This window comes from Dendrobates tinctorius, unplaced genomic scaffold (assembly GCF_039654945.1).
Source record: "Dendrobates tinctorius isolate UK_male_01 unplaced genomic scaffold, ASM3965494v1 ptg000057l, whole genome shotgun sequence".
Classification (NCBI taxonomy): domain Eukaryota; kingdom Metazoa; phylum Chordata; class Amphibia; order Anura; family Dendrobatidae; genus Dendrobates; species Dendrobates tinctorius.
This window is the reverse complement of record NW_027361725.1, coordinates 27,451,348-27,477,703: the sequence shown is the minus strand read 5'-3', so window position 1 is coordinate 27,477,703 and position 26,356 is coordinate 27,451,348. Positions and strand designations below refer to the sequence as shown.

The window sequence follows — 26,356 nt, the reverse complement described above, 5'->3', positions numbered from 1 at the left end:
TCAATGCTCCAATCAACAGTTCCTTTGAGCCCTTGCAGGAAAGTATTATATGGTGATGAGAAGGGACCCTACTAAGTGCATCATCCAAAATATGCCAGCACATTTCTTCATAAGCAAGATTATTCAGTATAACAAGATTACTCCCTTTATCAAATGCCTTAAAAATTAAGTCCTTATTCCTAGCAAGATTGTCTAGGGCCCTCCTTTCTTCACTAGAGAGGTTAGATGTATGGTTTCACTCTACCTGACGCATGCTTTTGAATTCATCTGTAACCAATTTTGTAAAGATATCAATACTTGTAATTTCTGTATCAGGAGGCACCCTGCTGCTTTTAGGCCTATAGCATGTGAAAGGCCCTGACCTGGCTGTCGAATGGTAGCTGTGTCTTTGGTAGTGTATCTACTGGTTTGTCTGTTAAATTTTGGCAGTTTTATCTATCTCGCAGAGACCAGTGATGTCACCTGTGGGGCGGCGAAAATCCTCCTGCATGCTGGGTAGAGCGACACTGCTCTGCTGTCGGCTTATTACTATTCAACTAAGCAGAACGGACATCAAGCTCATCGCACAGGGAACCACTCTGGTACAGCGCAGCTCCTGAAATGAATGTCACTGATGAAGCTTCATTTCAGGGAGGGGCAAGGACTGTGACAATGACCACTGCCTCTGCCTCTTGATGATGCTTAGTTTCAGGAAGGGGCATGGGCTTTGACAATAAGCACATTCTCTTCCCCATTCTTATGATGCTTTGTTTGAGTATCCAAGCATGCACTGGGGATACTCAAACAAATAATCATCAGACAAGTACCACCGTATATACTCGTGTATAAGCCAAGTTTTTCAGCACACTTTTTTGTGCTGAAACCACCCAACTCGAGTTATACATGAGCCAATTGTCCAGAAAGCCGGCGGGGGAGAGGGAGCGGCGGAGTAGTTGGTCACAGGAGGCAGGAGCCGGCAACTGTAACTGTGCCCGCTGCTAAAGAGAAATATTCTTTTCTCTCATAGCAGCGCACAGTAACAGCCGCTGGCTTCCAAAAGGCATCCTACTCACCCACCAGCGTGCCCTCAGAGCATCTCGGTGGTTCCGGCGCCTTTGCAGCATCTCCATGGTTCCGGCTTCCAGTCGCTCTTCCGGCGCGATCACGTGGTGCCGCTCATTAAGGTAATGAATATGCACGCTTCAACTCTAATAAGCGTGGAGCTCATATTCATTACCTTAATGAGCGGCGCAATGTGATCGTGCCAGAAGAACTGCTGGAAGCCAGAACCATGGAGATGCTGCGAAGATGCCGGGACCACCAAGACGCTGCAGGGCACACTGGTGGGTTAGTAGGATAGGAGATAAGGAGCCATGCATATCAGGAAGGGATGGGGGAGCCATGCATAGCAGGACAGGGACCGGGGAGCCATGCATAACAGGACAAAGACCGGGGAGCCATGCATAGCAGGACAAAGACCGGGGAGCCATGCATAGCAGGACAATGACCGGGGAGCCATGCATAGCAGGACAATGACAGGGACCAGGGAGCCAGCCATGCATACCAGGACAATGACAGGGACCAGGGAGCTATGCATACCAGGTGAGGAACGGGAGAGTCATGCATACCAGGACAGGGATGAGGGGAAAAATCCATACCCAGCTTATACGTGAGACAATAAGCTAACCCAGTTTTCCGTGGGTGGCAAAATTAGGTGCCTAGGCTTATACTCAAGTATATAAGGTAGATAAAAAAGTAGTTAAGTTAGGGAACGTTAGGGAATTTTAAAAGCAGGTGTATTAGAAAATAGTTTAGATTATGGGACTATACAGGGAAAAATTATTTGCCCTCAGACCAGTCCTTTAAGGGCTGACATCATATTAGTAACTGCACTAAGTGCTCAGGACAGGTAACCTCTCACTAAAAGAAATTTGTTAACTGTGCAACAACTAAGGGGCTACGCAATGAAAATAACCCAGGGATGTGTTACAAAACCAGTTAAAATATCACAAGAACCACTAGAGCTCAATATTATGCATTTAATGAAATGACAGGTACATTTTAATATCAGGACTGCACAATCATTCTAATATCGATTCTCAAGGTAAGTACACCAGACACAAAAAGTCTAATACCCATTTAAAAATTATTGATGAGCGAGTGTGCTTGGATAAGGTGTTAGCTAAACATGCTCGTGCGTTAATAGTGTATATCTTTGGCTTGCTCGAATAACATGTTCTAAGTCCCTATGCCTGCATGTCTCGTGGCTCTTCGACTGCAGCAACACATGCAGGGATTGTCTAACAAACAGGCCATCCCTGCATGTGTTGCTGCTGTCGAACAGCCGCGATGACTCGAACATAGAGTATCTTCAGGGTGCATGAATACTATTAACGCACATGCGAGTTCGGATAACACCTTAATCGAGCAAGCTCACTCATCACTATTAAAAATGTATGCAATTTGTATTGTGAAACTGGTGCCATATCTGCTGTAAGTGTCAATGATCTTACCTTCACTGCACTATGAATCCGATAATTAAATGTTTCATTCCATTCAGGGTCTGAGGAATTATACACAACTTTTGTCCTGTTAGGGAGTGGAGATGCAGTGGGAAGTCTCAACTCAACATAGCAATCTGCCTCGGACACTAAGGACAGTGAGGGAGGGGAAAAATTCAGAATGAGTATATAAGCATAGTTAACAGCTACAAATGAATAATTGAGCAGGTATATATCTGTATTCCAAGGATGCCTTCAGTTTGATTATTTAACATATTTTTAGCAACGTTTTCCCATATAAAAAAGTTAAAGAAACACTCAGATCAATGTTTTATCCTCTTAATATATTGCAATCGTCATATCATATGGTACTATGTACTTACGATTGCTCATTTTGCCTTTCTACCCAGCTAATTCTTTGCTTTATATAGAAACAGGAAGTCTCCGATCCCTGCATTTATCATTCCCCTTTTCACCTCCTGACCCAGTTGCCGCCTCCTCCTCCTGGCAGGGACTTTTGCAAGGAAAATCAATCTCCTGTTTCTACATAGATCTTAGAAGGATTCAGCTAATCAGTTATTAATTACGTGCTGTGATAGACCTAATGGAAAAGAGAAGAATTAACTGGGTTAAAAGGAAAAATTAGCAATTGTAAGTACACAGTGCTATATAAAATGAGGATTGCAATATATTAAGAAGATAAAAACTTTGATGGGAGGAGGAGGAGTGCTTCTTTAAACTGAAGAATATATAGGGAGGTTAAAAAATAAGGTAAAGTTCATGTAAACATTGTAATGTCAAATGTATTAAAAACAAAATAAGATTGTATTATAGAACTTTGCCTCCACTTTACTCTAGATTCTCAAGGGCAGGATCACTATGAAGCTTTTCCTTGGGTCGAAGAACTTCTCCACCCAATTTGAAAGAGAAAATATTTTTCTAGGTATGGTTTTTGTGGTGGGTGGTGTGATAAATTTAGAGAACCTAAATAGGTCTATCATATGACTGGCACAAGATTTTTATGTCTTTATCATACATGATGGATTATCAAGTCTGTATATACTTTACTGCGCAGTGTGTACATTAGCTTTCCACCCATGTACATGATTAAACTTTGTCTATTAGCATATAGAAGGCAAAACACTGGTTGTCCTTTTCATGCAATAAATATTTTTCACATGATTTATTGCATAATATTGCTTATTCCACTTGTGCACTAAACCTCTTTAGTAACTGTACTTACATACACTATGCATGGTATTATCTTGATGTAAGTTTATTATGCTTGTTATTCTTTATTGGTTTTTCTTTATTCCTTGATGCATAATGACATTTTATAATTTGAGGCGGTATTCATCGTAATGGGATCGCTTGTCATATTTATAAATATAATATATAAATATATTATATATTTTGTGCCCACCTTGCCAAATTTAGAAAATTGTATATTTTTGCAGCGACTGAAACTAAATATAGGAGTTTCCTATAGCCCTTTAAATTCTTGAGGATCTACCCAACCAGAGAGGCACAAAAGCATGTCAAAAGGCACGAAGTTAATCAGGTGATCTGAAGTGAAATGTTTCTTTTTTAGCCTGACCAGCGGCAAGGCGTAATGTTGGCCTGCGAGGAGCCTTATTTTAACACGTCTACCAGATAAAATTCCCATCTTCCGACCCCTGGATGGAGACATACATAGTTTATCGAAAGAAGCTTTCATAAGATATGTGCTTATGGAAGAGGGTTTCCAGCATTGCTAATAAATGAGATGTGCCAATATTAGGTACTGTGTGCTTCCAAACTTTTAATGACGTTGTATTAAAGTCAATTGATGTACGGAGGTATCTGTAGAGCGCAAAAGAGACTCCTTCTGATAGCGAAAGCACCTATAGCTTTATGGAAAGTTTGGTCATTCAATGTCAAAGTACAATCTACTATTTGAGACAGTCTTGGCTCCCTGAGACTATTATAGGGCCCAAAACAACAGTTAGGAGCATGTTGGTTTTTGCCCTGGTTTCTTCTCCCCTATGTGTATGTCTTGTCTTATTTAGTATTGTGGTTTTATAAAAATTACAATATGAGTATGGAGATGGAGTCATCTTACCTTGGCATCATTTCGAACTGCTGTTGGACTTTGTCTTTTTCTGTTCTATTGCACAACATGTTTTGATGCCACGGGGAGGGAAATTTCTTCCAAGAGTTCATTTTAATTGTACTGCATTCTTTCTGACCCTCTAAGGCCTATTTCACACTTCCGTTTGTTGGTGTCCGTCAAAATCCGCCGTTTGGGGGAAAAAACGGATCTGACGGATTTGCCTGGTGGATCACTTTTTCCCCATAGACTTGTATTGTCGGCGGATGGCCTTCTGTTGGGTCTGTCATTCGACGGATCCGTCATAAAATTGGCGTCCATCAGCCAGAAAAAACGTCCCTAGGAACGTTTTTTGTCTGCGTCGAAAAGACAGCTGGTGACGGATCCGTCGCCATCCGTCGTCTGGTATAATGGACGCCTACGGGCGGCGGATCTGTCGCAGGACGGAATCCATTGACGGATTCCATTCTTCCAAGCATGCCCGGAAGAATTTCCCTTCCATAAATTTAACCCCAAAATCCGTTCTGGCACAGAAAAGTCTCTCTGTCTCTCTATTTCTAGAAATCTGTAACTTTACATTTCCTAAACTAACTGCTGTATCGGATCCGTAAAAAAAAAACGGATCCAGTGCATCAGTTTTCTCCAAATATGTAACGGATCCGTTTTTCAACACTTTGGCAGATTTAGACTGACGCCAGAAAGCGAAAGTGTGAAACAGGCCTAATTTGTAAGCCAAATTGTGATTGTACTTTTTTTTAATAACTGTAATTTTTATTAAATTTTTATAAAATTTTACAATCTACGGCTTGTTCACACAGTTTTTCAAAAATGATGTAAGAGCAACACTTTTTTGGAATATGAATACTTTGGCAAAGAAAGAAAACACTGAAAATGTATCATGTGAACATACTCATAGGCTGGCTTTCCACAACATTTTTGCTTACCGTATATTCTGAAGTGGAACCCCATAAAAATTTACATGTAAAACAATGTTCCCACTGCATATTCACTTGTGAGAAATCCACGGAATGTTACAGTGCCACAGCATAATGGATAACATTTTAAGAAATCTTATGCACATGTTGTCAAAAAATATATGCAGCGTTTCAAGTTATTTTATGGATGGAGGTACAAATGCAACCCTTCTCAAATTTACAAAGTAAATGCATTCCATAGGAATGTAGCCATAGAGTATTACAAGAATATTTGAAGCAGGTATTGAAGAGAATCGGTCTCAAAATTCACAAAAGGCTGTGATCCGTGCCCAACTGTAAAATGAATGAGATGGCCAGTTGGTTGAAGTGAAAATCTGTCCATTGGGCGCTCATTATTAGGAGGCATAACTTTGGAATAAAGGGGCATAAAAGAAATACTGTTCCGGTATCAGTGGAGTAGCGCCAATTGGTCCGCAGTTTAAATTAAAAATCCAGTGAAATGTTGTCTTTACTTTTCTTGCTTCCAGTGAAGCTTCTGATACATTGGCATGTTTACAAAGTTATTTCTTTAGTTAGTTAGTGTATAGACACTATTTACTATTTTAGCATTAGGGTCCCATTTCACATAGCGACGCATCAGCGATCCCGACAACGATACGACCTGGTAGGGATCACTGGTGCGTCGCTACATGGTTGCTAGTAAGCTGCCAAACAGGTGCGTTGTCACACAGCAGCTATTCTGAACGATTCCAGCCTGCGTCCCTGAGTTCTGCGTAGCCAACAAAGTCGTTCTTCAGCGTCAAACACAGCGATGCATGCTGGCCAGTGGGACGCCGACGATGAAAAAATGGCCCAGGACATTCGAGCACGATCAGCGATATCCAGCAGGGGGGCCGGTCACCGCTATGTGTCACATGTAGTGAGATCGCAGGCAAGATCGCTGTTGCGTCACAAAATCGGTGACGCATCAGCAATCTCGCTAGCGATCTTGCTATGTGAGACGGGGCCTTTAGGAAAATAATGGAAACTGATTCTAGGCTCCCTTGAAAAAATAAAACTGTTACTCCTATTCAACAATGTGGAAACAATTACATTCTAACAATTTGTCTTTCAAAATAGTCGTTCGTTACAACTTACACATGTCCACGCCTTTAATGTTTCGGGCTCGTAACACAGTCACACTCAGATTATAATACGGATGAATTTCTTTCTGCAAATATAAAAGGTATCAAGATTCAAGGGTACAGCAAATATACAACACAGCATCACTGCCCTGAGCACAGAAAACTAACAGTCATGAGCGAGCATGCTCGTGCTCTAATAGTGTGCCTTTGGCGTGCTTGAATGCTATGTTCTTGTCTTGATGCTGTTTGACAGCCACAACATATGCAAGGATTACACAACAAATAGGCTAACCCTGCATGTGTTGCAGCTGTTGAACAACGGCAAGACATGCAGCCGCGGGGACAAGAACATAGCATTCGAGCATGCCAAAGGCACACTATTAGAACACGAGCATGCTCAGATAACACCTTATCTGAGCATGCTCGCTTATCACTAACAACTAACAATGATTGCACATACACTACAGCATGTATCCATGGCTAAAGGGGATGTGTCACAAGAAAATTACCCATTTGTTTATCAAGTTTTTACGTTTAAAGAAAATGTTTAAGTGCTGGTGCTTTCTTTTTTTTCTTTTTTTGTAACAAAGCGATGGTTCCGAAATTGTAGTATAAATAAATTACTTCCAAGATGTCTAGGAACGGAAAATAGTCACAAGCTAATTAGCTTCTCTTCCTGCTTTTCTCAAACTAGTGGCTGTAGTTTTTCACTAAACATTAAGAGAATCAGGAGGAGCTGACTCCACCCCTCAGCCTCAGGCATTTTTTTAATTACAGCAGGACCCTACCTTACCATACAAATGTAGACTTTAGTCCAAGAGAGGATTCACGCAGGCTGGTTCCCAGTAACGAGAATCGCCTTATCATGGCTGCCGGGTACACGACTTGGCCAATTTATACACCAAGTATTCGCAATTTTTCATATTTTCTAGAGCAGTAATGCAATTTAAATTTATTATATTTCATGTTTGCATGCTATAGTGCTACTTTATTTGTTGGTTACCAGTCAAAGACTGAAGACCAGCAGTGTGAGGGGAAAAAGGGAGAGAGCACAGTAGATCTGGGAGTGCAGTACCAGCACCACTGCCTCTGCACTTAAAATGTCATGGATGGATTTCTAAAAAAAATGAATAACGGCGATCGCAAAAACAAAAAGTCTGATTTAAAACTAATTTCTTTCTCCTCTGATATGATCTAGCATATCAGAGAAGAGAGAACTGGAATCCCCAGCCCCCAATACCTGCCCCATCCCCTGGCCCCAGCAAACAATAGGGAATTTTCCCCATTGGTTGCTTTTGATCACTGTGATAGACCCTATCACAGTGAATAAAATAAAAAAAAATAGTAAATCAAATTCCCTCTTACTCACTCCCTTAGTTAGAAAAAAAATAAAGAAAATTGTAATTTTTTCCATTCTTTAGGGTCAGAGCTAAAATTGGGCTTAAAAAAAAAACAAAAAAAAAACAAAACAAAACACAATATAACAGCTAGTTTGACTGCAAGTGCTCACTACTTGAGTTTGCATCAGGTGCTTGGGCATGCACATAGTATCATAGATGCCCACATGTTTTTTGGGAGGGTGTTTATCAGCCACGAAACATACGGGGCAGGGACTCAAGCATGTCACTCGAGCACCCGCAATATCTGGTGCATACCCAAGCACCCGTTACAAACTGGAGTAGCGAGCACTTACACAACACTAATGACGACATATTCACAATGACGACCTAATGTTATCAAATTCTGAGTCGTATTTGTGGGTTGAAAATGCTCACTATACCCCTGGATAAAATCCTCAAAGGGCGTGGTTTACCGAGTGGCACGAGCCGGGGGGTTGTGGCCCCACTGTGCCACAAACCAGACTACCCTGGAAGGGGCGTAACTACGGCAGCTACCTCGGTCTTCACTGGAGCCTCTGATAGTGAGGTCAGGCTTGTGCGGCAGGTAGCTGCCGGGTGCCACTCCAGGGTGGTGTCTAGCTGTGGCTGCTGATCCCACTCAGGAACAGGACACCTGGACAGATGTGAGTGACAAGCAGGCTGAGACACAGGGCAAGCGGACACGGCTGAGACACAGGGCAAGCAGGCACGACTTGGTACACTGGCAGGCAGGCACGACTTGAAGACACAGGGCAGGCGGACACAGCTTGGAGACCCTGGACAGGCGGGCACGGCTTGGAGACCCAGGCCAGGACAGACTGGCGTGGTATGAGAAGGGACAGGTAAGGATCTGTTCACACAGCAGATGTAGGCAGGAAGGAGTGGTGTATGTTGGAACAGGATTTGGACCTGTTCACACAGGAGGTGCAGGTATGGATATAGGCTGGAGTGTGGAGTAGGCAGAGCCGCAGAGCAGGCTGGGCTGCAAGGGGCCCGGGCAGGCAGAGCTGCGAGGGTGCAGATGCGCAGGCAGAGCTGCGAGGGTGCAGATGCGCAGGCAGAGCTGCGAGGGTGCAGATGCGCAGGCAGAGCTGCGAGGGTGCAGATGCGCAGGCAGAGCTGCGAGGGTGCAGATGCGCAGGCAGAGCTGCGAGGGTGCAGATGCACAGGCAGAGCTGCGAGGGTGCAGATGCACAGGCAGAGCTGCGAGGGTGCAGATGCACAGGCAGAGCTGCGAGGGTGCAGATGCACAGGCAGAGCTGCGAGGGTGCAGATGCACAGGCAGAGCTGCGAGGGTGCAGATGCACAGGCAGAGCTGCGAGGGTGCAGATGCACAGGCAGAGCTGCGAGGGTGCAGATGCACAGGCAGAGCTGCGAGGATGCAGATGCACAGTCAGAGCAGGGTGCAGATGCACAGACAGAGAGGACACAAGGAAAGACGCAGCAGGGAAGGAAGCCACAGACAAGGAGAAAGGGAGACTAAGGTAGGACAGAGTACAGACAAGGTACTGGGACCAAGACTCAAGGGCCAGGATATTCAGCCTCCTGGCAGGCGGACAGAGAAGTACTAGGCAAGGTACCAAGACACAGGAATATGCAATAAGAGCCTTCAGAGAAGGCAAGACATAGGACAGGGCCTGGCTAACTCAGCAGCAAGGAGCTGAGTTTAGACATTGCACAGGCAATGTTTCAGTGGGTGTGGCGGAACTAAATAGTCAAGGGCTCTAGGTGATTGGTCAGGGACAGATTAGACAGGTGCACCCTGACTGCATAAGAACCAGAGAGTTCTGGCGCCGCCCCCTATACACACATAGCCAGGAAACATACAGAAGAGCAGAGGCACAGAGCACAGGGCTAGCAATAGACAGAATTCACAGCATGACCCGGAGCAGTGAGTAAGTTGATGTGCGGGGGATGGGAGGCCATGCAGTGACGCCAGCAGGGTTGTTACAGTACCCCCCTTTACGGCCACTCCTCCTCAAGCCTGCCAGAATGACCTGAAGGAGTATGGGACCACACACAGTCCAGGTTGACACGACATCCTTCAGGTAGGGTGGAGTATGTGTGCCATCAGGAATCCCATATTGCCTGGTTTCTTGGTGCTCAAGGGAGTCAGTTTCCAACACAGAGGGTACAAAGACTTCTTCCTCCAGATTGGCAAAAAGCGGGGCCCTGGCAGCTTCAGACTTTCGCCCCTACATCAGCCGGCCAGCTAGAAACTGAAGACATCTGCACAGAGACCATTTTTAGCCCATTATCCAAAGAAAATTGGATCTCCTCCAGGTGAGTGAACAATGGAGATACGTAGGCCACTGTTCCAACTTCTTCATCCACCTGCCACATGGAAGCTGGAGGCATACATACAGGGAGCCATTTCAGCCTGTTACCCTGAAAAAACTGGACCACATCTTCCTGGTTAGAGGATGTGTGAAGCTCTGCCACAGGGGAGCTGAAGGCATACACTCTGGATCCATCTTCAGCCCTTTATCCTGGGGAAGACAATCAAGAGGCAGGGGTGCTCTTTGGAGCAGAACACTGGTATAGTCGCTGGGGATGTGTGAGGAGACTGTGACCGCCTCCCCCTCTTCAGAGGCATCCTCACACCTTGACTCGGCGACTAGCAAACCAGGCGAAGAAGACGACCTTGCTGACTGAATGCGACGCAAGGGAACCAGACACCTCTTGTCACTAGGTTGTTTCAAGTGTGGTGCCCTGCTGGGTCTCCAGACATAAACAGGTACTAGAATCTCTGGATCAGAATGACCCATGGGCATACCAGTCAGCAAGTGGAAGATGAACTTCTTCGTATACAAAGCTCCGACCTGGAGCTGTAGTTGTCCTTGCAGGACTAGACTGTTCTCAAAGAGGGCTCGGCCACCTTTAGACGATTCCCACGCCGGCTTCGGGAGCTGTATGACAGAGACCACACACCGACTCTGTATGACTGGTGACTTAAACACACCAAAGCTCCCTGAAGGCAGAGAAACAGTCAAAGAGTTTAATGGAGAGGGAGTACTCTCGCCAGGGACAGCCTCTCCTACTGGCCCAGGGTTTTGGAGTACAGGCTTCACAGGGCAGAGGCCAGATTCCGGCTGCAACTTGGCCCGCTTCTTTTTAGACCTCTTGGATCTTGCACGGGAGGCCGCATCGGCAGACTGTGGAACAGGTGATGGCTGGACAGTCATAGGTGGTTGAGACGTTTCACCCACAGGTTCCACTTGTCTGGTTTGTCTCTGTAAGCTTGGAGAGTAAGACTTTTCAGGAGCAGCTGGATGAGGCATGTCGAACACTTTACGAAAGGCCACCAGGAAGGCCCCCAGGCTCATGATGACAGGGTCCCCTGCTTCCCCAAGGGGACAGATCCATATCAAGGCATCACCAGCTAGGTAGGACATGATGTATCCCACCTTGACCCGGTCAGAGGGGAAACAAGCTGCATTCTGCAGGATGTAGTGCAGGCACTTTTTCAGGAACCCTTGGCACTCTTTGGGATCCTCATAGAACCTAGGCGGGTCTGCTGGGTCGTGCTCTTCATAGGCCAGGAGCTGCTCATAGATGGCCTTAGAGACTGAGTGGTTCAGAAGTCTCAACAATTGGAACCACGCAAGGTGGAACAAACTCTTCCGGTGGCTCACACTGGCAGGGAGAAAGTTCATCATGCTCTGCGAGCGGAAGGACATGGGACTCAGCAGGGACCATGGCCTGTGCAAACTGTCACGCTCGCGCCTTGGCTGAATGGCGCGAGCCGGGGGTTGTGGCCCCACTGTGCCACAAACCAGACTACCCTGGAAGGGGCATAACTACGGCAGCTACCTCGGTCTTCACTGGAGCCTCTGATGGTGAGGTCAGGCTTGTGCGGCAGGTAGCTGTCGGGTGCCACTCCAGGGTGGTGTCTGGCTGTGGCCGCTGATCCCACTCGGGGACAAGTCACTTGGACAGGTGTGACTAACAGGCAGGCTGAGACACTGGGCAAGCAGGCACAGCTTGGTAAACTGGCAGGCACGGCTTGGAGACACAGGGCAAGCAGGCACGGCTTGGAGACACAGGGCAAGCAGGCACGGCTTGGAGACACAGGGCAAGCAGGCACGGCTTGGAGACACAGGGCAAGCAGGCACGGCTTGGAGACACAGGGCAAGCAGGCACGGCTTGGAGACACAGGGCAAACAGGCACGGCTTGGAAACACAGGGCAAACAGGCACGGCTTGGAGACACAGGGCAAGCAGGTGTGGTGTATGAAGGGACAGGTAAGGACCTGTTCACACAGCAGGTGTAGGCAAGAAGGAGTGGTGTATGTTGGAACAGGATTTGGACCTGTTCACACAGGAGGTGCAGGTATGGATATAGGCTGGAGTGTGGAGTAGGCAGAGCGGCAGAGCAGGCTGGGCTGCAAGGGGGCTGTGCAGGCAGAGCGGCTAGGGGGCCGTGCAGGCAGAGTGGCTAGGGAGCCGTGCAGGCAGAGCGGCTAGGGAGCCGTGCAGGCAGAGCGGCTAGGGAGCCGTGCAGGCAGAGCGGCTAGGGAGCCGTGCAGGCAGAGCGGCTAGGGAGCCGTGCAGGCAGAGCGGCTAGGGAGCCGGGCAGGCAGAGCGGCTAGGGAGCCGGGCAGGCAGAGCGGCTAGGGTGCAGATGCACAGACAGAGCGGCGAGGGTGCAGATGCACAGTCAGAGCGGCGAGGGTGCAGATGCACAGTCAAAGCTGCAAGGGTGCAGATGCACAGTCAGAGCTGCAAGGGTGCAGATGCACAGTCAGAGCTGCAAGGGTGCAGATGCACAGTCAGAGCTGCAAGGGTGCAGATGCACAGTCAGAGCTGCAAGGGTGCAGATGCACAGTCAGAGCTGCAAGGGTGCAGATGCACAGTCAGAGCTGCAAGGGTGCAGATGCACAGACAGAGAGGACACAAGGAAAGACACAGCAGGGAAGGAAGCCACAGACAAGGAGAAAGGGAGACTAAGGTAGGACAGAGTACAGACAAGGTACTGGGACCAAGACTCAAGGGCCAAGATATTCAGCCTCCTGGCAGGCGGACAGAGAAGTACTAGGCAAGATACCAAGACACAGGAATATGCAATAAGAGCCTTCAGAGAAGGCAAGACATAGGACAGGGCCTGGCTAACTCTGCAGCAAGGAACTGAATTTAGACATTGCACAGGCAATGTTTCAGTGGGTGTGGCAGAACTAAATAGTCAAGGGCTCTAGGTGATTGGTCAGGGACAGATTAGACAGGTGCACCCTGACTGCATAAGAACCAGAGTGTTCTGGCGCCGCCCCCCTATACACACATAGCCAGGAAACATACAGAAGAGCAGAGGCACAGAGCACAGGGCTGGCAATAGACAGAATTCACAGCATGACCCGGAGCAGTGAGTAAGTTGATGTGCGGGGGATGGGAGGCCATGCAGTGATGCCAGCAGGGTTGTTACAATGGTTGACTATGGGATGGAGGATGTGTGATGGGTATATGGGCACTGGACTATGGTATGGAGGATATGTATGACGGGTATATGGGCACGGGACTATGGGATGGTGGATATGTATGATGGGTATATGGGCACGGGACTATGGGATGGAGGATATGTATGATGGGTATATGGGCATGGGACTATGAGATGAAGGATGTGTGATGGGTATATGGGCACTCGACTATGGGATGGCGAATATGTATGATGGGTATATGGGCATGGGACTATGGGATGGAGGATGTGTGATGGGTATATGGGCACTTGACTATGGGATGGAGGATATGTATGATGGGTATATGGGCACGGGCCTATGGGATCGTGGATATGTATGATGGGTATATGGGCACGGGACTATGGGATGGAGGATAATTATAATTTGCTATAACTAACCACAGCACAGTTAGTTACTATTCCCCAGGCAGCGCCGGGCTCTTCAGCTAGTAGTTAATAAATTGCAAAATTTACTACATTTTTGCCAAATTTCCATTTTTTTCACAAATAAATCTATGAAAGCAATTTGACCACTATCACGAAGTACAATATGTCACAAAAAAAACACACATTCTCCGAATCCGAGGGATCCATTTAACCCCTTCACTACCAAGGGTGGTTTGCACTTTAACTACCAGGCCAATTTTTACAATTCTGACCACTGTACCTTTATGAGGTCATAACTCTGGAACGCTTTCATGGATCCCGGTGATTCTGACATTGTTTTCTCGTGACATATTGTACTTCATGTTAGTGGTAAAATTTCATTCAAATAACTTGCGTTTATTTGTGAAAAAAACGGAAATTTGGCGAAAATTTTGAAAATTTCGCAATTTTCCAACTTTGAATTTTTATGCCCTTAAATCACAGCGATACGGCACACAAAAAACTTAATACATAACATTTCCCACATGTTTACTTTACATCAACACAATTTTGGAACCAAAATTTTTTTTTGTTAGGAAGTTATAAGGGTTAAAAATTGACCAGCGATTTCTCATTTTTGCAACACCATTTTATTTTTAGGGACCACTTCACATTTGAAGCCACTTTGAGGGGTCTATATGATAGAAAATACCCAAAAGTGACACCATTCTAAAAACTGCACCCCTTAAGGTGCTTAAAACCACATTCAAGAAGTTTATTAACCCTTTAGGTGCGTCACAGGAATTTTTTGAATATTTAAAAAAAATGAACATTTAACTTTTTTTCACAAAAAAAATACTTCAGGTTCAATTTTCTTTATTTTACCAAGGGTAACAGGAGAAATTGGACTGCAAAAGTTATTGTGCAATTTGTCCTGAGTACGCTGATACCTGATATGTTGGGGGGGGACCACTGTTTCGGCGCATGGCAGAGCTCAGAATGGAAGGAGCGCCGTTTGACTTTTTCAATGCAAAATTGGCTGGAATTCAGATCGGACGCCATGTCACGTTTGGCGAGCCCCTGATGTACCTAAACAGTGGAAACCCCCTACAAGTGACCCCATTTTGGAAACTAGACCCCCCAAGGAACTTATCTAGATGTGTGGTGAGAACTTTGAACCCACAAGGGTTTCACAGAAGTTTATAACGTACAGCGGTACAATTAAAAAATCATATTTTTTCCACAAAAATGATCTTTTCACCCCCAATTTTTATTTTTCCAAGGGTAACAGGACCCTAAAAGTTATTGTGCAATTTGTCCTGAGTACGCTGATACCCCATATGTGGGTGTAAATGACTATTTGGGCGCATAGCAGAGCTCGGAAGGGAAGCAGCGCCATTTGACGTTTTTGGCTAGAATTGAGATCGGACACCATGTCGCGATTGGAAAACCCCTGATGTACCATAACAGTGGAAACCCCCCACAAATGACACCATTTTGGAATCTAGACCCCCCAAGGAACTTATCTCAGATGTGTGGTGAGAACTTTGAACCCCCAAGGGCTTCACTGAAGTTTATAACGTCCGGGCGTGAAAATAAAAAAATCGTATTTTTTCCACAAATATGATCTTTTAGTCCCCATTTTTTATTTTCCCAAGGGTAACAGGAGAAATTGGACCCCAAAAGTTGTTGTCCAATTTGTCCTGAGTACGCTGATAACCCATATGTGGGAGAAAACTACTGTATGGGCACACGTCGGGGCTCGGAAGGGAAGTAGTGACGTTTTGGAATGCAGACTTTGACGGATTGGTATGCGGGTGTCATGTGCGTTTGGAGAGCCCCTGATGTACCTAAACTATTGAAACTCACCACAAGTGACCCCATTTTGGAAACTAGACCCCCCACGGAGCTTATCTAGATGTGTGGAGAGCACTTTGAACCCCCAAGGGCTTCACTGAAGTTTATAACGTCCGGGCGTGAAAATAAAAAAATCGTATTTTTTCCACAAACATGATCTTTTAGTCCCCATTTTTTTATTTTCCCAAGGGTAACAGGAGAAATTGGACACAAAAAAGTTGTTGTCCAATTTGTCCTGAGTACGCTGATCCCTCATATGTGGGAGAAAATTACTGTATGGGCACACGTCGGGGCTCGGAAGGGAAGTAGTGACGTTTTGGAATGCAGACTTTGACGGATTGGTATGCGGGTGTCATGTGCGTTTGGAGAGCCCCTGATGTACCTAAACTATTGAAACTCACCACAAGTGACCCCATTTTGGAAACTAGACCCCCCACGGAGCTTATCTAGATGTGTGGAGAGCACTTTGAACCCCCAAGTGCTTCACAGAAGTTTATAACGCCTGGGCGTGAAAATAAAAAAAACATTTTTTTCCGCAAAATTATATTTTTGCCCCCAATTTTTTATTTTCCTAAGGGTAACAGGAGAAATTGGACCCCAAAAGTTGTTTTGTAATTTGTCCTGAGTAGGCTGATACCCTACATGTGGGGGTAAAACACTGTTTGGGCACATGGCAGAGCTTGGAAGGGAAGGAGCACCATTTGACTTTTTCAACGCAGAATTGGCTGGAATTGAGATCAGACGCCATGTTGCCTTTGGAGAGCACCTGATGTGCCCAAACAGTGGAAACCCCCAATTATAACTCCAACCCTAACCTCAACACACCCCTAACCCTAATCTGAGCCCTAGCCCTAACCCTAACCCTAGCCCTAACCCTAGCCCTACCCTAACCCTAGCGGGAAAATGGAAATAAATACATTTTCTTTTAGTTTTATTATTTTTCCCTAACTAAGGGGGTGATAACGGGGGGTTTGATTTACGATTTATGGCGGCTTTTATGTTTGGCGGATGTCGCACGCTAAAAGACGCTTTTTATTGTAAAAATAGTTTTTGCATCACCACATATTGTGAGCTATAATTTTTCCGTATTTTGACCCACCGAGTCATGTGAGGTCTTATTTTTTGCGGGACGAGTTGACGTTTTTATTGGTACCATTTTCGGGCACGTGACATTTTTTGATCGCTTTTTATTCCGATTTTTGGGACGCAGAATGAACAAAAACCAGCGTTTCATTAATTTCTTTTGGGGGGGTGCGTTTACACCGTTCCGCGTGCGGTAAAATTGATAACGCGTTTTTATTCTTCGGGTCAGTACGGTTACAGCGATACCTCAATTAGGTAGTTTTTTTATGTTTTGTCGGTTTTTTGCAATGAAAACAATTTTATATAAAAAATAATTATTTTTGTATCGCTTTATTCTGCGAGCTATAACTTTTTTATTTTTTTGCGGATGATGCTGTATGGCGGCTCGTTTTTTGCGGGACAAGATGACGTTTTCAGCGGTACCATGCATATTTATATGCGTCTTTTTGATCGCGCGTCATTGCACTTTTTGTTCGGTGGTATGATAAATCATTATTTTTTGCTTCGTTTTTTATTTTTATTTTTTAAGGGGTTCACTTAAGGGGTTAACTAACGGGACAGTTTTATAGGGCAGGTCATTATGGACGTGGCGATACCAAATATGTGTACTTTTATTGTTTTTGTTTTTTTTTTATTTTGAAAAAATGGATTTATTGGGGAATATTTTTTTTTTTTTTTACTAATTTATTTAGCGATTTTTTTTTAATTATTTTTAACACTTTTTTTTTTTTTTTTACTTTATTACCTTGTCCCAGGTGGGACATCACTGTCCTGTGACAGATCGCTGATCTGTCACATCACAGATCACTGTGACAGATCAGCGATCTGTCACAGGCACTGCTGCAGACTTCCTCATGCCTGCGCTTTGCAGGCAGTGAGGAAGTCAGCTCCCTGCAGGCCCCCGTCGTCATCTTGGATCCGGGGGCCTTAAGGGAAAGAGCCTCCCGCAGCAGCGCTGCACATTGCGCTGCCGTGGGGGGCTCAGGGAAGCACGGAGGGAGCCCCCTCCCTGCCGATGCTTCCCTTTAACCCCCGGTACACCGCGATCGCGTTTGATCGCGGCGTGCAAGGGGTTAACGTGTCGGGGGCGGTCCGTGACCGCCCCTGACACATTGTGCCGGGTGTCAGCTATGATAATTAGCTGACACTCGGCCGCGATCAGCGGCGCTCACCACGTGGGCGCCGCTGATCGCGATGACGTAATATTCCGTCCATGGTAATTAGGTCCATGGTCACATGGACGGAATATTACGTCAATTGTAGGTAAGGGGTTAAGTGTTCCAGAGTTATTACCACATACAGTAACAGTGGTCAGAATTGTAAAAATTGGCCTGGTCATTAAGGTCAAAATTGGCTCAGCCACTAAGGGGTTAAAATAACGACAGCCTGCTTTCTCCTGTTGTTGCAAAAATACAGTGGGCTCCAGAAATGGTATTTTTATGAAATCCCTGCAGACTGTTGATTCCGAATTATAAAAGTCAGTCATCTCCCTGTGGTGTTAAGGAGTGGCCGGCCAGTGGAGAGTCAACATACATGGTGTGAACGTTCAATACTTTTCTTTGGGGGCAAAACCTATGGTGCCCCTGTAGGAAGGTGGCCCAGCTTGGGGGTGGTCCCTTGTTTAACGCGAACAGACGTCACAGACACGAGACGGAGGCAGATTTCGGGTACAACAGATCCAAGTTTATTGGCCGTCCTCCTGACGACCTCAGTTATACACCACAGCACTTCCACATCTCTTTGTATTCAGACCCAGGTACACACATCTTTCTTCTGTCGTAGTGACGTTTCTCACGGTTTTGTCACTGGGGCCGCCCTAGGCCTTTCTACCGCCAGCACTTCACTGGTCAGAGGTCGTCGTCAATTTGGTACCCCCGGGGCCTCGTCTGTTCTGCGGTTCTTCGTGTCGGGGCCACCCCCCTGACTTCTTTTCTCCTCAGTCCCCTAGTTGGGCTCCTCACACTGCCCGTACTCCTTCACTGACTCCTCTCCTACTGAGCTCCTCCCGGGACAGGAACTTTCTGGAACCCTCCTGTCCTATTTATCACCTTCCCGAGTCCCTGTAACCCCACCCCCCATAACTAATGGTTTCTAGAGCCATAAGCTGCTGTCAAGTCCTGTACTCACACTCCCCCCTGCCATCTTGTGGTCAAACCAGGGTACTGCACCCTCCCCATTCAACACTTTTTCCCAGCTGTTTCCCTTCTGTCATTACTAACATCTGTCTAAAGTGCACAAACCGTCCTTTCTTCCTTCTGACAACTCCGTTCGTCCGGTCACCTTCCCCACACCCCCTTTATTATAGTAAGAGCAAGTTTTAGAAAATAACCAATAAGATTTTAACAAGACATAGAATATAAGCCAATCATGATACATACAAGAAACCAAGTTATATTATATTGTAGAGCCAATTATTCATATCAGAAGATGTGTTTTGTTTTTAGTAATGCCAAACTTCCCTAGAATATCTTTTTGGATATAATCGGTTGGTTTGGTTTCCCAATGACATGCCCACTTGTGAAATGCTGTGGCTGATTGTCTTAAAGAAAAAGTTCTGATATTTAATAGCAGGAGCAATAATAAAGACAAGTAAATAAGAGGATCAGTAAAAGCTGAGATATGTGTAAGAAGTCAGACTATGTAGCAAAGTGGAGGTTGTGTTGTATAAAATATGTTCACATACAGATATAGGATTTATCTCACATTCTTCCTAGTAATCAGTTTGGGAGGAAGTTGTTATCCGGTTCTCTCCCCTGAACCGAGTGCTGCAGTAATCCCCCCCCCCTCCCCCCCGAGTCCTTATGGTGCTGAGGGTGTAAGGAGGAAATTTGGCCAGCATGTATTTCAGGTCCCCTAAACACCTCACATAGGGGTGTCCCTGGCTGTGTGCATATGGCTGCGCTTCAGTTACGGACACTTTCAGACTTAGTTTTGTCACAACTTGTGCAGTGCTGGCCCCCTTTAAATTCTGATGAAGAAAACATACAGTTTTGCAAAAATAAAGTCTTGTTTACCGAGGTTGAAACATATATACAACGAGTAGCATGAGTAATGCTTGGCTTTCTGTGCAATTTTGTGGTGGTTATGGACGGCGGCACATTACTTGCATATATGTAACGTTCTTCACAAAAGGTTACATTGGGGGCCTCCATCTTCCCAGTACAGGGACACACAGGTTAATGTGTTATGCTTTGCCCATGGCACCCTTATTGCACTCTGAACGGTGTAAGGGAGCTGTCGCTAGCTACAGTGCCTTGCGAAAGTATTCGGCCCCCTGGAACTATTCAACCTTTTCCCACATATCATGCTTCACACATAAAGATACCAAATGTAAATTATTGGTGAAGAATCAACAAGTGGGACACAATTGTGAAGTTGAACAAAATTTATTGGTTAATTTAAATTTTTGTGGAAATTCAAAAAAACTGAAAAGTGGATCGTGCAATATTATTCGGCCCCTTTAACTTAATACTTTGTTGAGCCACCTTTTGCTGTGATTACAGCTGCAAATCGCTTGGGGTATGACTATCAGTTTTGTACATCGAGATACTGAAATTCTTGCCCATTCTTCCTTGGCAAACAGCTCGAGCTCAGTGAGGTTGGATGGAGATTGTTTGTGAACAGCAGTTTTCAGCTCTTTCCACAGATTCTCAATTGGATTCAGGTCTGGACTTTGACTTGGCCATTCTAACACCTGGATACGTTTATTTGTGAACCATTCCATTATAGATTTTGCTTTATGTTTGGGATCATTTTCTTGTTGGAAGACAAATCTCCGTCCCAGTCTCAGGTCTTTTGCAGACTCCAACAGGTTTTCTTCAAGAATGGTCCTGTATTTGGCTCCATTCATCTTCCCATCAATTTTAACCATCTTCCCTGTCCCTGCTGAAGAAAAGCAGGCCCAAACCATGATGCTGCCACCACCATGTTTGACAGTGGTTATGGTGTGTTCAGGATGATGAGCTGTGTTGCCTTTACGCCAAACATATCGTTTGGCATTGTTGCCAAAAAGTTCGATTTTCGTTTCATCTGATCAGAGCACCTTCTTCCATACGTTTGGTGTGTCTCCCAGGTGGCTTGTTGCAAACGTTAAACGACACTTTTTATGGATATCTTTGAGAAATGGCTTTCTTCTTGCCACTCTTCCATAAAGGCCAGATTTGTGCAGTGTACGACTGATTGTTGTCCTATGGACAGACTGTCCCACCTCAGCTGTAGATCTCTGCAGTTCATCCAGAGTGATCATGGGCCTCTTGGCTGCATCTCTGATCAGTCTTCTTGTTTGAGATGAAAGTTTAGAGGGATGGCCAGGTCGTGGTAGATTTGCAGTGGTAGGATACTCCTTCCATTTCAATATGATCGCTTGCACAGTGCTCCTTGGGATGTTTAAAGTTTTGGAAATCATTTTGTATCCAAATCCAGCTTTAAACTTCTCCACAACATTATCACGGACCTGCCTATTGTTTTCCTTGGTCTTCATGATGCTCTCTGTGCTTCAAACAGAACCCTGAGACTATCACAGAGCTGGTGCATTTATATGGAGACTTGTTTACACAGAGGTGGATTATGTTCATCATTAGTCATTTAGGACAACATTGGATCATTCAGAGAACCACAATAAATTTCTGGAGCGAGTTTGCTGCACTGAAAGTAAAGGGTCGAATAATATTGCACGCCCCACTTTTCAGTTTTTGCATTTCCACAAAAATTTAAAATAACCAATAAATTTCGTTCAACTTCACAATTGTATTCCACTTGTTTATTTTTCACCAAAAATATACATTTGGTATCTTTATGTTTGAAGCATGATATGTGGGAAAAGGTTTAAAAGTTCCAGGGGGCCAAATACTTTCGCAAGGCACTGTACTACCTTACGGACGTGTGCCAGCCTGGCTGATCCCGTATGCTTTCACTGTGGACCTCCAGGTCTGGCTAACACGGAGGCTTGTTTAACATCTTCTTGCATAGGTGTCCCAACTTGCCTGCCATGAAGACTGGTGCCACTGTAGATTGCTTGCTGAATAACTTCCTCCCTCATCCCCGGACACTCTCCAAACCAACGTTTGTATCAGATGGTGACCCAAGCAGCATGGACTGCTTTTTCTGCCCTGCAGCTGCGTCCCAGGGTAGAAGAGATGATGAAAATATAAAGGGTTACTGGAGCCGGAGAAAACTGAGCAAACATTAATGCACTGACCATGAAAAAGGATTTTGAATGGCCTGGCTTGCAATCTATATTGAAGTTCACCCTAAAGGTGTTTGAGAAGGTTGAGCCAGTCAAATTTTTCCAGACCAAACTCACTAGACTTGTATCAACCTTATTTGGACACAGTCATGCCGAGACAGAAAATAGGCATTAGACCTACCGGTAATTATGTTTCCAGGAGTCCATCCTGACAGCACCAGGGAGGACGTCCCTCGCCTCCTTGCAGGGACAGGAAGAGCACACAAGAGGATAAAAACAGTCTCCACCCCCATTCCCTCAGTGCTTTTCCAAGTACCACACCGTGGATGATGCAACTGAACACTTTATTTACCGAAACATATTACGACATATGATATCATTAATTCGGGAAGGGAACTATCCGTGCTGTCAGGATGGACTCCTGGAAACATAATTACCGGTAGGTCTAATGCCTATTTTCCAGGACGTCCCTCCTGACAGCACCAGGGAAAATACCAAAGTATCCCCTTAGGGTGGGGTGACTGCCTGGAGAACCATTCTCCCGAAAGCAGTCTGTTGGTTAGATAACACATCTAATTTGTAATGCTTACAGAATGTGTCCAACCTGGACCAGGTTGTGGCCCTACAGATTTGGTTTACTGAAGCCCCTGCTCTTTCCACCCAGGAAACTGACAAAGCACGTGTTGAGTGAGCTTTTAACCCTTCTGGGGGAGGAACCCCCTGAGAGACATAGGCTAAACTGATTAGCGATGTTATCCATCTCGCGATGGAGGCTTTTGAGGCTTTTCTCCCTTTGTTTTTCCCCCCAAAGAGTAGAAATAGGTTATGGTCCTGTCTCCCCCTGCGTGGCCCTGATGTAATCAATAACTGCCTGGCGTACGTCTAATTCGTGCAGGGCCCTTTCCTTGTCATTTGAGGGGTTCTCACAAAAGGAAGGTAAAATTATTTCCTGGTTTAAGTTTTGGACTGACGCAACTTTGGGCAAAAAGGTGGGGTCTAATCTCATGATTATTCGGTCCTCCCAGATTAGGAGATATGGGTCTCGGATAGATAGCGCCTGTATCTCACTTATCCGTTTTGCAGTGGTGATCGCCACTAAGAATGCTACATTCATGGTTTGATGTGAGATGGGCATCTCCTGACTCTGGATAAAGGGATCTGAGCAAAGGGACTGCAGGACAAGACTAAGATCCCATGGGGGGACTGACCTCCTGACTGTGGGAGGTAACCTCTGAGTTGCCCTGATAAATCTTATTACCCAGGGATGGGAGGCGAAGGGGTAGTCCAGAAAGGCGCTTAATGCCGAGATCTGGACCTTCAGCATGCTAGGCCTAAGTCCTTTATTAAAGCCTGCCTGAAGAAAATCCAGTATCTTTGGGATGTCTGGCTTTCCTTCCGCTGAGTCAGGCCTGCCACAATCCAGACAGAATCTTTTCCAAATTTTGTGGTATATCGCAGAAGTTACGGGTTTTCTGATGGCCTGAATAGTCGATATGACCTGGTCTCACAGGCCTCGAGCCCTCAGGATCTGCCGTTCAGGATCCAGGCTGACAGGTGAAGTCTCCCTGGATCTTGGTGAAGCACCGGCCCTTGGTGAATCATGTATTCCCTCTGTGGAAGCAGGAGTGGTCGATCTTCTGCCATAATCCCCAGGTGTGGAAACCAGCTCCTTTTCGGCCAATAAGGTGTTATCAGTAGCACTCTTGTCTGATCCTCCTGAATCTTCCTGAGGATGGCTGGAATGAGAGCTATCGGGGGAAATGCATATGAGAGAGTCTGCCCCCACTTTTGGCTTAGGGCGTCTCCCCCTTCTGGATTGTCCAACGGATTCAGAGAGAAAAACCTGTACGTCTTTGTATTTTTCTGGTTGCGAAGAGGTCTATCTGCGTTCTTCCCCAGTGCTGGCATAAGTTCTGAAAGATCTCTGTGTTCAGCTACCACTCCGTGGGACAGATCTTCTGTCTGCTTAAATAATCTGCCACTGTGTTTTGCGACCCTTCGAGATGGACGGCTGTTACTGACAGAACGTATTTTCTGCCCAGGAAAAGATCTTTTTTTGCCAGGTCCTGGAGTGCCCAATGCCTTGTTCCTCCTTGATGCTGGAGGAAGGATACCGCTGTCACATTGTCCGATAGAATCTTGACATGTTGATTTCTTAGTTTGTCCTGATTTCTTCTTAGGGCCTCCCCATGTGGCGTAAAGTTCTTTGTAGTTGGAGGAGGTGGACCGCATGTTTGCCGGCCATTCTCCCTGAAGAATTCTGCCTTCTAGATGAGCCCCCCAGCCCCATTTGCTGGCGTCTGTAGTGATTATGACGCATGGGGAGGTGATCCAGGGGACACCTTTCCTTAGGTTTTGTCGCTGCATCCACCACACCAGGGATCTTTTTACTGCTGGAGACAAGGCCATTTTCTTGTCTAGGGAGGTCTGGTGACGATCCCAGGCGGCCAGTATTTCTTTTTGAAGGGTTCTCGCATGGAACTGTGCCCATCGGACAGAAGGGATGCAGGATGTCATGAGGCCCAGAGCGCGCATGGCTATTCTGATGGAAACGCGGCCTTTTTGAAGTTCCTTCATGCTGTCCCGTATCCTTGTCTGTCTTTCTGGGTGGTAAGAAGGAAGTTCTGCTTCTGGAGTCCAGTAGTACCCCCAAAAAAAAAATCTTTCTTCTTTCTGGTACTAGGTTTGATTTTTCGTCGTTTATGATCCAACCCAGAAACTCTAGAACCTCTATTGTCTTCTCCTTGTGTCGCCGTAGTTCTTCTACCGATCTCGCCACCAGGAGGAAGTCGTCTAGGTATGGAATGATGATTATTCCGCGATTTCTTAGGAACGCCACCACTTCCGCGATTAGCTTTGTGAAGACTTGAGGCGCCGAGGCCAGACCAAAAGGAAGACACTGAAATTGAAAGTGGCAGGTCCGATTCTGAAGTCTTACTGCAAACCTCAGGAATCTCTGTGACATTGGGTGAATTGGCACCTGATAGTAGGCACTTTTCAGGTCCAGGGTACACATCAGGGCATTCTTGTCTATCAAATGGACTGTGGATCTGATTGACTCCATTTGGAATTTTTTGTACGTGACCCAGGCATTTAAGGGTTTCAGATTTATAATGGTACGGGATTCTCCGGATGGCTTTGCGATGGCAAATAGGGACGAATAGTGGCCCATCCCAATTTCTGCCCGGGGAACCGGAATTACCACCCCTAAGTTTGGCAGTTCTGTCACGTCGACCCACATCTGGGAGTCGTCTTTTATTCTGCGGGGAGAAATGGACGTTTCGGGGGGAGGGGATGAAAATTCTATTTGGTAACCCTCTGCTATTGTCCTCAGTACCCACTGATTTTTTGTGATCTGAGACCACTGGGAACTGAATTCTCTGAGTCGACCCCCTATGTTGGTATAGTCATGTTCTCCTGGATCTAGTACGTGATCCAGAAGGGGGGGCTCTAGATCTTCCAGCTCTAGAGTGGGTGCTACTGTAGGAACCCCTCTGAGAGCTCCCCTGGTACCTATAGTACTGCTGCCTTCTATATCCCCCAGGTCTACGAAAGGGCTGGTCCCTAGGCTGCTTTTCATCAGGGAACCCTTTCTTTACATTGGATGCTTTTTCTAATATATCATCTAATGCTGGGCCAAAGACTTAACCCAGAGAAGGGAAGGGCACAGAGCTTGTTTTTAGAGGCTCAGTCACCCGTCCAGGTCTTTAACCAGATGGCTCTGCGTGCCGAATTTGACAAAGAGCCATTCCGGGCGGCAATTCTAACAGATTCCGCCGATGCATCGGCTAGGAAGGCTGTGGCTGACTTCATGATCGGAAGAGAATCTATAATTTCCTCCCTTGGGGTTTTATTAGTTAAATGTTCCTCTAACTGGCCCAACCATAAACACATAGACCTTGCTACCGAAGTAGCTGCTACGTTTGTTTTAATTAAGGCTGCTGATGTTTCCCAGTACCGCCTTAGTAGGTTATCCGCCTTCCTATCCATGGGGTCCCTCAGACTAGACACGTCCTCAAAAGGGATCGTTGTTTTCTTGGCTACTTTTGCCACAGGGACATCAATCTTGGGAACTACTTCCCATTCTTTAATGTCCTCGGGGTCGAAGGGTAGCCGTCTCTTAAAGTCTCGGGATATCACGAGACGTTTTTCCGTCTCCTCCCATTCCTCCAGGACAATAGCTCGCACATGGTCGTTCACTGGAAAAACTACTGTCCTCTGCGCCCTAAGGCCCCCGAACATCATGTCCTGCCTGGACTGAGGTTTCTGGACCTCCTCAATCTGCATTGTGTCTCTGACACATAACAAAATAGTCCAAAACTAATAGCCACCTCAATTCAGCATATTATATCTCAATTTCTGCCACAAATTTGTGCAGACATAACAAAGGCAAATAGGCAAAAAACAGAT

At 45.8% G+C, this 26,356-nt stretch overlaps 1 protein-coding gene across 3 annotated transcripts in view; it reads right to left on the bottom strand.

Annotated features, from left to right (window-relative positions):
• The window catches only part of PLA2G4F (phospholipase A2 group IVF), a 224,317-nt gene that overhangs the window by 172,969 nt on the left and 24,992 nt on the right, over nucleotides 1-26,356 (bottom strand). For all 3 annotated transcript variants that reach the window (XM_073577857.1, XM_073577855.1, XM_073577856.1), the window contains 2 exons: nucleotides 6,642-6,714; nucleotides 2,493-2,629 (listed from right to left, as the gene is read on the bottom strand). In XM_073577857.1, the coding sequence (XP_073433958.1) occupies nucleotides 2,493-2,629; nucleotides 6,642-6,714 (210 nt within the window). The remainder of the gene's footprint in view (nucleotides 1-2,492; nucleotides 2,630-6,641; nucleotides 6,715-26,356) is intronic.